The following is a 10581-nucleotide window of genomic DNA, read 5'->3' on the forward strand; positions in this document are numbered from 1 at the left end:
GTATAGCTTATCAATAGACGTTTATCGTGAAATCATTTCTCTCAACTTATATTGTCGTGTTATTCTGTAGAATCTATTAAAATCTTTACAACTCCTTTCCATATACACTTATACCAACCAATTGTTTTTAAGCTTCATCCATGGGAACCAATTTATTTGTTGTCATTCCTTGTTACTGTCGTTGGATTAGTTGAAACATATCGATCAAACCCGTTGTTTCTTTGCATTTTTATCAAAGCTGAATCCGTATTAGCTTTTTGTTGAATCTCTTCGACCTTTTGTGGGATATTTTCTTGGGTTGCTTATCATCTTTAAGGGAGTTAAACCAAATATTAGTTAGGGAAGAAGTAGTTATGGTGTGTCAAGCAGCTGGACAAACAAGATTTCGGGCTTTGAAACATTTAAATGGAACCGCTGGGAGCGCCACCATAATTGTTAAAGTTATTGCATGCTTTCAACCTCTCCAAGATTGTCAGGTTTGTTTGATTATTATTATGATTATTAAGCAACTTAGTAGTTTTTGCATCAATCTTTATAGGAAGAATTGGATTCTTAGTACCTTTATGATGTTGATGCTTGTCTTTGAATCATATTCTGTTTGACATTTGATAATAGGGACAATGTGAATCTAACATAATTTTTTTGTCGGTTTTCTTTTCAGGCCGAATACTTTCGTCTTTTGCTTAAACCTGTAACGTAGTCTGTTTTTTCTTTTCGCGATCATACTAAGCTGGATTATTTAGTTTTCATCTTTTTTAGAAGTTTTCAAATTTCTTAATACACGCCCACAATCTACATAGCCGTTCATCACCCGGTAAGTCTTGAAATATTTTATGATGTTGGATCCTTTTGTATCAATTTGTATATTTATTATCTACAACACTTTTTCAGCTGTTCTTGGACCTTATGGAAAAGGGTTTTGATTCATGGTTTCAAGACCGACAGATTGATTTGCAATCACCCAATCCGAATTTACTGAATGCCCGAATAAGTTTAGGACCTCAAGTTACCAACCCATTTTCTGGGAATATGGTTTCACCCACAAGGCAAGAACCAGGTGGATGGTTCTATGGTTTGCCTCGATATCGTCAGGGTTTGCTCCCTGTGACTAACTCTGTAAAAGAACAGCTTCCGGTAGCTGGACCCATTGCTGCTCAAGGTGCAAATGGGGCACAAAAGAAGTTTCTTGTGTTTGATCAATCGGGTGATCAAACAACGTTGATTTATAGTGGAGGTGTCGGGAATGCTCCAGCCCGTTACCAATTTCCTTCCTTGAATAACACAAAACCGCAATACGGTTCACATCTGGTACATGCTAATGAATGTATAAAAGAAAATGGTAGAGATGATTCAAGAAGCGATATGAGAGAGGATACCGAAGAGCTTAACGCTCTGCTCTACTCTGATGATGACGATGAGGAGGATGATAATTATAATGATGTTGAAAGTGAGGAGGCGAGTACCGGACATTCTCCTAGTTCAGTGGCAGGGTGCCATGAAGTAAAAGAAAGGAGTAGAAGTGGTGAACAAGAGGAAATTGTGAGTTTTAAAGCTCCTACGAAAAGGCGTAAACGGGAGCATGAGTATACTATGCTAGATGATCTTGAGGACACCGCAAGCTCGGGAAAATCTGGGATCAACTGCTCTGGGAATGAAGTGTTTGATGAGGAATCCATGTATTTTCTGTCTGGTAACAAGAAACTGAAAAAAGATAAGATGAAGGAGACGATAAATTTGATTAAGAATCTGATTCCCGGTGATAAAAATGGCAGGAATGCCATCATGGTTATTGATGAAGCCATCAGCTACTTGAAAAGTTTAAAGGTACAAGCAAAAGCTTTGGGGCTCGATTCTCTTTAAGCTGTCATATATATTTGTGGTTTATGTTTATTAAGGTAATACTGAATAAATATCTTAGAATTTAGTAATATTTGATGTGGGATTATGATGGAGATCAGGAACTGGTCATAAAGTTGGGATTTGAGAAGATTAAGTTTGAAATCTATCAAAGCATCCTCAAGTGGTTTCTTGAATGGTGGATGGTATGATCATTTACGGAAACTAGTGTGTGTTTTTGTTTAGTTTAGAGAGAATTGGGTATTTTTGATGTGGGGCTATGATGAACATCCATCAATGCATCCTCATGTGGTGTGTTGAATGATGATGTTGGTAGTGGTAATCATCTTTGAAAACTACTGTTTGAGGGAGAATTTGGTACTTTTGATGTGGGGTTGTAATAAAGATTAAGATTTGGGCATAAAGTTGTAAGCTTTAAGGAGAAAAGAGTTTAGAACCCCATCAAAGCATTTTTCAAGTATACTGTATGTATTAAGGATATTCGACCTCCCGAATAACTTGTCCCTGACGAGATCGAGTATATTTGCTCTTATAATTGTATTAAGGAGAATTTGGTGATTCTTTAATGTGGGGTTGTGATGAATGAAAATGAAGAATGATGCATAAAGTAAAAAAAAAAAAAACTTGGTGAAGTGAAAGTATGCAACCCATTAAAGCATGCTCAAGTATTTTATTAAATGATGGATGATGATCATTAATGTGAACCACCGTGTGTGTAGGGTCACTTTAGTAATTTTTGAAATATGGGGTTGGGATGAAGGTCAAAAGTTGAAAGCTTTGTGTGCTTTTGGTAGGGACCTATGGTGATTTTTGTCTTGTTTTCTGGTTGGACATACTTCTTGTAGTTTCACTGTTGAAGCTTTGGTTCGGATCACGAATTCACGATGGCCCACAGCGGCCGTCTCAGGTAATGGTTTGAAGAAGTTTCGTATGAAAAGAGTTTGTTTTTCGCGTTGGTTTGTTTTGTTATAGACACAGGGTAACACCACCAGGCAAAAGTCAACCCGACCAAGGTATTTGCGGTGACGTCGCCGCTAATACTCTGACACTGACAGGGGGCCCGCTATTTTCTCTGCCAGATTTACCATTAAGGACATGGGAGCCCGCAGAATTAACGGCGACGTCACCGCTAATACTACTTGGTCGGGGTTTGAGTTTTTTTAGTCTGGTTTACTTACGCTCTTCGTTGTTATATTGACATTATTTATGGACTTGTTTGCATGTTTGTATTTACTATGATTGTAGTTGATACTGTGTTTCTATATATATATATTTCCCTTTTGTATATTATTTTTAAGTTGGTATAATGGTATGTATCAGTGCTCTTAGATTTTAGTATGATATTATTGCTAATGACAATCCTATACGTGCATAAATTGTTGCACTTTTTATCACAAAATTTAATAAATGATATGCAAATTTTTTATGCATTTTATTTACTTCATTTAAATTGAAGGTGATTTGTGTTTTATTTTTTGGATTTTGATTTCAGATGAAAGTATACAAAAACAACGAACTTTGCTACGACATACTTTTTCCTTTTTCCTTTTAATTTTCACTTTTGAATAACTTATATTTTGCATATATAATTTATACAAATAGCTTCCACTATTCAAGGGGAAAGTGGATTTCACACCCTGAGCTTGCTACAAAATGATTCTATACAAGTCATTATTTTTAAAGGTTCCTTTATTAAAAGTCCAAGTTTACTTTATAAACTGTAGAAAGATAGGAATTGTATTGTTTAGGTTCAAATGAAGTTTTTATTCTTGTTTGTTGATTTCAAAAGGAAATGAAAAAAAGAGAGAAAGAGAAAGAAATACTAACAAACATACATAAAATTTGAGTATTATCAAATTTGGATTCTAAAACATATATAATTCACATCTTTTGTAGAATACAAACAAAGACTTAAGGCACGTTTTTTTTAGTCATTAAGTGTTGAGTTTATTAAGTATTTGAATGCATAAAGAGCTTTTGTATGTATTAAGTAAAATATAAATAATTGATGATTATTTTTGTTTATTAAGTCAAAAAAGAAACATAAAATTTGATTGAATAATTAAGTTTTAAATATTAACTTTATTAAATAAAAAAGAAACAGGGACTTAAAATAACTAGCTATATAAATAGTTGGAAAAAAAAAAATATTGTACAGGCTAAGATTCGGGAGAAAAGTCTGAAAGAAGTTGAACCACCCAACCTATGGTTAGAAATTTATTATTATTATTTTTTTCTTTTTAATCATGAGTGTCTTATTTATTTTGCGAAAAGACTCCATTCTAAGAGCTGACTCGTATTTTTAAACTTAAGAGTCAAAACATGCGAGTCTCTGTAACCACTTTTAAAAGAAAAAAAATTAAACCTGTTTAGGAAGTTTCACTTTTTTAAAATCACATACTCAATTAATGAACCACAACTAGATTTATTGTTTTATAATTGTTACTTATGTACAACCAATGATTTATAACGATGCACTGAATTGTATATGATAAACAAATGTGCAAAACATAGTATAGTACGAGTATATATCATACTAGTGCTTAGGTCCGTCTATTGGACGTGTAGTCTCAAGATATATAAATCTTATAATAATTATGAACCAAAAAGTGTATGACTAATATCACAACTTAATAAATACGAAAGCTAAAGAATAAACATATGAAAATTAACTCCATATAAATATTGATTCCAGATTACCTTTTTTTTTCCAACTTTAGTTAAATAAAAAGAGAAACAAAAAAAAAAAAAAAAACCTTTTTGGTAGTCGAAATAAGGGGAGAGTATTAGCCTAAAAGAGGAAGATTATGGGTGCCAAGTGTACCTCCAACCCTCTCTTTTATTTATATTATTATTATTCTAGATAAGGGCTTGACTTGGATGATGTTGGCTGCACATGATGCAATTACCTTATAAATCAGAGGACATTTTTGAAATATATCAATCTTATATTTAATCTGTGTATATGACTGCAACTATCATTTTTGTAGTAAACTGCATATTCGATTTCCCATATCATAAAATGCTATCATATCTAGAAACATGTAAATGTATACATATAAATTTAAAGCTTGTACTTCACTCAAATGAAGATAAACAAAAAACATAATGGGAAGAATAGCACATATCTATCCTACTTTTGGGCAATTTGTAGATCGCTTAGTCTTTCGTTATTTAAAAATGATTATCATTTGAGTTTTTCATTGTAATTGATAAGAGTTTTCCATCCTCCTTTTAGTTTTTACAGTTAAAGCTTTAAAAAAAAATAAGTTTAAGTAGATTATTATATTAAAGTTTATTGTATCTTTTGGCCTTTAACATCTTACTAGATGATCGTTAAAAAAATGATTATCATATCTCATGATTTTACACATTTGTATCTTCAGATGAATGTACATGAACTTTTGAGAACCTTTTGAATAGCAAAAACTTTTGGACTTACATCAAAAATCTTTTTATATATAAAATTAGATTCTTCTTTAAGAAAAATTAAACCGTAATAACTTTTGAGAAGTTTTTAAATTATTTTGAGAAGTTTTTAGATTCTTCTTTACGATATAGCCCCAACTTTTATTTTACTTTGACTATTGAATTTATTTTACACTAACTAATAAAATATCTAATCATTTTTTAATGTTACCATTTGTTTAGTAGTCTGTTTAACAAAGGAGCAAATACATTTTTATTAAATGCAACAAATAAAAGAGAAGAGCTCTTAACCGTCTCAGGACGAATGACTGCGCATGAAGTTGTTGTGGTGTTTCGTTCCAGGTTTACCCTTTAGGTTTGTTAAGACTTAAGATCAAGGTTAATTTAATAAGGAATATGATATGATATTATCTATACTTTTATACGTATCTATATTATAATATTCATGTTGAAAGTTACATGTAAAAATATCTAAAATACTTTTAATAATTCATTTATTCTAAGTTCTAACCTTTGTAGAATTTAATGACAATCGAAATGAGCTTCCTTCATAATTCATGGGCTTTACCAAAATTTAGAATTCAGATTCACTCAGCTAATTGCTAATATATAAGTTTCTTTCTATTCAGCCCGTATTATAGATATGCATAAAATAGGTGTACCGGGCTTTAGGCCCAAATCATCTTCTTAGAATCTTAGTTGGTCCAACGTTTTCTATAATTAAATTGTTTCTTCGTAAATAAAAACTTGATAATTATGTGTACAGGAAACAAAAATATATGGCAAATAATGGAGTAGTTTTCCGTTTTAGGGGATCGGATCCGCTGATTAGTCATACATCTTTTTTTTGAAAGGTTATTCCTTTTGATAATCTGAACATCAAAAAAACCCCTCTCATTTTTTCCAGTTTTACTTACAAAGAGCTATAACTCTCGTATGATTTCTTGTATACTAAAATTGAAAGTTTTATTAAGTGTTTAGGGCATCAAATCAATAATCGTATCAAGAGGTGTTGCTAAATGACCATCCATTATTGATTTACTGTATTGACAAATTGTAGCTAGAAATCGATGCAATTTATACGAGTTATTAAACTATTTAAGTTGACAAGAACGTGAAGTATCATCTTTGGATGGGGAACGAACCGAAAGCCGCATCAACTTTTCCATTTTTTTTTTTTATCATCTTTATCTTCTAATGTAAATCTAACTATATCTATATCTATAATTAAGATAGGATAATTTACGGCATATGTATTATTAGTGTTTAGTTGTCATGTCAGCTTTTGCTTAGTTGTCATTTCCTCCTTTGTTTTTTATTTAAATTTTTATCTTATATATTAGTGTTTAGACCCGTACAATGGACGGGTAATCTCAAAATATATCAATCAAAGCTAAAAAAACATAGAAAAATTTGGTAAGTTCTCTTATAAATCTTCTATATGTATTATTAATAATGTATCTGTCGTCAAAACAGAACTTGCTTTTATATTAAACTATATATCAATCAATAAACATAAACATATATTAATAACTAAAAACTAAAGAAGTTGCATTGCATACGAAGATTTTCTTGATGGGTAATTTTCTGTTTCATAATCTCTATATATATTCTTAGTAAATTGATTCTTGATGACAACTTTTGATGTTCTTTTAGTCAAACCTAATTCAAGAGTGTTTTTCTTATGCAACGAAAAGCTAGCGAGCAAACAGTAATTTCTTTTCGTTTCCATCAAATATAGACGATTTAAACCATCAATATGACCAATATCATAACTTAATCAATACGAAAGCTAAAGAAGAAACATATGAAAATTAATTCCATATAAATATTGATTCCAGTTTACCCCTTTTTTACAACTTTAGTTAAATAAAAGACAAACAAAAAGTGTACAGTATATAATTTGAAAAATACATACCAATTCACCAACAAAGACCATTTCGAACGTTTTGATTTTCTTAGGTTTGTTTCATTCTGAAACATTCCATACATGCACAATACGGAGTCATAGATGATGGTTAACATGTGTTGGCTTAAGATATTCAAGATGAACTGATGTGGTTTTATTTTTTGTTGTTGAATAAGAAGTCATAATGAACCTATAATGGACAACAAACTAAATTAAAATAGACAATAATAACAATAACATAAAAATTCAATGTTAAATAATAATAATAATCATTAAATATGAACAAAGTATATAAATAGAAAAACCTTTTTGGTAGTTAGTTTTAGGTGTTTTTTTTTTGGCTTTTTTTCCCTTTTTTTTGAGAATAGTTGAGGGTTTTTTTTAGATGGATATATATAAATAATAATAATAAAGATTTTTTTTATAAGATTTTTTAAAAAAAGGTCACTCATTTATTAAATAAATATTAAAAAAAATAATGGATTAATAAGAAGGGAGTATCAGGCTAAAGGAGAGGGATTAAGGGTGCCAAGTGTACCCCCAACTTTCCTCGTTTAATTATATTATAGATTATTTATATTTATTGTTATTAATTATTATTATTACTATTATTATTATTATTATTTATTAAAAGATGACTATGATTAATTTAGAGAAATATGATTGATAAGTAATCTTTTTAGTAGTAGATTATATACTTATGTATAGAAATGTCATGCATGATACCTTTTTTATATGCTCATACAACTTATCTGCCCATTTTAAGGGTTATAGGGGTATTGTTACCGACACCTAATCAACCTAATTAAGCTACGATGTTTCATAGGTTGATTAGCACCCACTATAATACTTGGGCTCATCGGGGTCTCATGCAACTTGTAGTTGTATGTATATATGTCTGGTTGATACCAACCCTATTTGCTTTTATGACTTGTTGGGAAGGGTTAATTAAGGGGATTTCTTGCTCATGCCACTTGTAATTGTTGTTCTCAGCCACATACTTGATTTTATGTAGATGAGTATGTTTATTAGGTTTTTATGTTAATGCTTAATATGTTCAAATCTCCGATTTACTATGTATTATCTAATTTGCGCTAATGTGTACTATGTGGTATGTTTGTTACTCTTCTCTACTTTAATGTAGGCAGGTGATAATCGACCGACATATATGATTACTAAACTCTTATACTCTTCTAATGCTATCTCTTTTGGCTGGAGGTTCTTTTGGAAGCAATGTCTTTATCTCTGGGTAGATCAAAAACTGCCTATATCTCACATTTCTTAATCCTTATACGGTTATACCTTGCTCACAAAGATTAGGTATTGTTGTTGTTGTACGGTACTATATTATTAATAAGCATGATGTGATTGCCTCCAAACATTTCCTCTCTATTTATATGTCGAAATGGAGAATCTATCTTTAAAATCGATTATCTATATTTAAATAGATTGTCAAAAAGACATCAAATTCTAAAGATTTGCTAAATATGGTGAAAGAGTGAGTCAAAGATATGGATGTCTACTATCTTAGCTCATGGTATTAGATTTGATTAATGTAATTGAGTATAGTTAAGTTCCTAAGATGACAACCTTAAATAGAAAAAAATAATGGAACATGGCCCATGGGAGTGTTTGCAAATCAACAACATTATTAGGGTTTGTATTAATAAATTAACTAACAGCATCACATGCAGATAATGTCTAAACATAGAACTGCCTATTAGTCCAAGTCTTTGCATTAGATACATTGAACCATACCATGCATATTATGTTAAAAGCTTAAAGAAATAGCTAGGTCATGTACTTGCATGTTATATTCTGCTAGCATGAAAGTAATTAGTATAAGATACTTTCTTAAGTTGTATATTTGATTATTTTCTATAGTTGTTTATATGTATACAACTACTACTTGTAATTTTAAACTTGTTAATAGGTACATTTGATTTTATTTTAATTTTTCCAAGGAATTGAAAGACAAGCAACTACATGAAACGTATTTATGATGAGCATTATGATTATATTAAACTTGTAAAACAATAAACGATAGTTTTCTCACTATCGCTTGCTATCATTTCGACATTTATTAAGAGCCTTTTTCCGCCCATGACAATGTTTGAGTTATGGATTAGATATGGTCTAAATACACTGTATTCAATAAAATATATATGTGATAAATATACTTTCACAATATATATAGAATATATATTTAACTACTTTCTTTCTTTCTTTTTTGTCCTCGTCTTTGACATTATCATATACAGTATTTTAATTTTTTTTTTATTTTTACTTTTGCGGCATGAGAATACATAAATACACACATACAAAAGACAAGAAACATTGATTTGACTACACATGAAAATTATATGAAGGTGAGACATGGACTCTTTTATATGATTGACATTATTGTTTGAGAAGAGAATGACAACCCCACATGCTGGTAAACCGACATTAACAGCCATTCACAAACATATATATTCAACTACACATTTTTCTTTTTGTATAATCTTAACCAATAGATGAAATTGAAGTCGGACATTCAATTCCAAATAGGTATTATATAATTATAAAAGCTAATAAAATAAGACTATATATAGATCAAATGTAAGATATAAAAGTATGGACTTGATGCATTATTTGATGATGACCATGACGAAATCTTTTGTTTGGATTGCCATGGGCCATAGGAGACTAGCCATTCATGAATTGATCAAGCCCCAAATTAATGTTGTATCCCCGTTGCTTCGAACATTATGGTCAAGTTGAAAAAATAAATAAACATACAAAGTTTTATATCTTTTGCATTGTGTAGTAACAAGATGACATTATTATCCTTGTTCTTGTTTTTTTTTTTTTTATCGACGACTCTTACAAAACTAATTGCCTAAAATGTAGATTGAGAATAAATCGATAAAACTAATCTTTACCTTTTTATATTTTGAGACGATGAGGATGTAACTATATGATCAAGTGTGATGGTGTCACACATGGGATATATTAGAAAGGTTACAATACTTTTATGATTCGATAAGTCATTAAAGTTCGTTCGATTTTATTATTTTTTTCAATATTATTAAGGTTGACTATGCATATGAGTTATGCATTCATGTCGACATATTCAATTCTTCTACAGATATTACTTTCATCTCCGATAGTAGATTTTAGTCAATTTAATTATTACTGTATAAAACTTATTGCGACCAATTTAAAGAATTGTGTTCTTTATTGCAACCAATTCATTTATCAGACCGTGATGACTCTTGGACATGGAACCTACCTGGTGAGGATGTTCTCCGTGTTCGTCAATTCCGATTGTGTCTTTAACGTTCTCTTCTCCCTTGTGAGTCGGTCTCGACACATTGGAACGTTTTGGTGCCTAAAAAAGTTAA

The 10581-nt window shown here is 30.6% G+C and overlaps 1 protein-coding gene across 1 annotated transcript; it reads left to right on the top strand.

Moving 5' to 3' along the window:
- The first annotated feature begins 699 nt into the window (after positions 1 to 699).
- LOC122578548 (transcription factor bHLH145-like) lies at positions 700 to 3147 on the top strand. Its single transcript, XM_043750527.1, has 2 exons — positions 700 to 814; positions 892 to 3147. The coding sequence occupies exon 2, from the start codon at positions 907 to 909 to the stop codon at positions 1858 to 1860; it is 954 nt and encodes a 317-aa protein (XP_043606462.1). The 5' UTR covers positions 700 to 814; positions 892 to 906; the 3' UTR covers positions 1861 to 3147.
- The last annotated feature ends 7434 nt before the right edge of the window (positions 3148 to 10581 follow it).

This window comes from Erigeron canadensis, chromosome 8, assembly GCF_010389155.1.
Source record: "Erigeron canadensis isolate Cc75 chromosome 8, C_canadensis_v1, whole genome shotgun sequence".
In the NCBI taxonomy this organism is placed as follows: Eukaryota; Viridiplantae; Streptophyta; class Magnoliopsida; order Asterales; family Asteraceae; genus Erigeron; species Erigeron canadensis.

Excerpts from the sequence above, each read along its gene's own strand:
- LOC122578548 (XM_043750527.1), top strand. The coding sequence starts at position 907 with ATGGAAAAGGGTTTTGATTCATGGTTTCAAGACCGACAGATTGATTTG.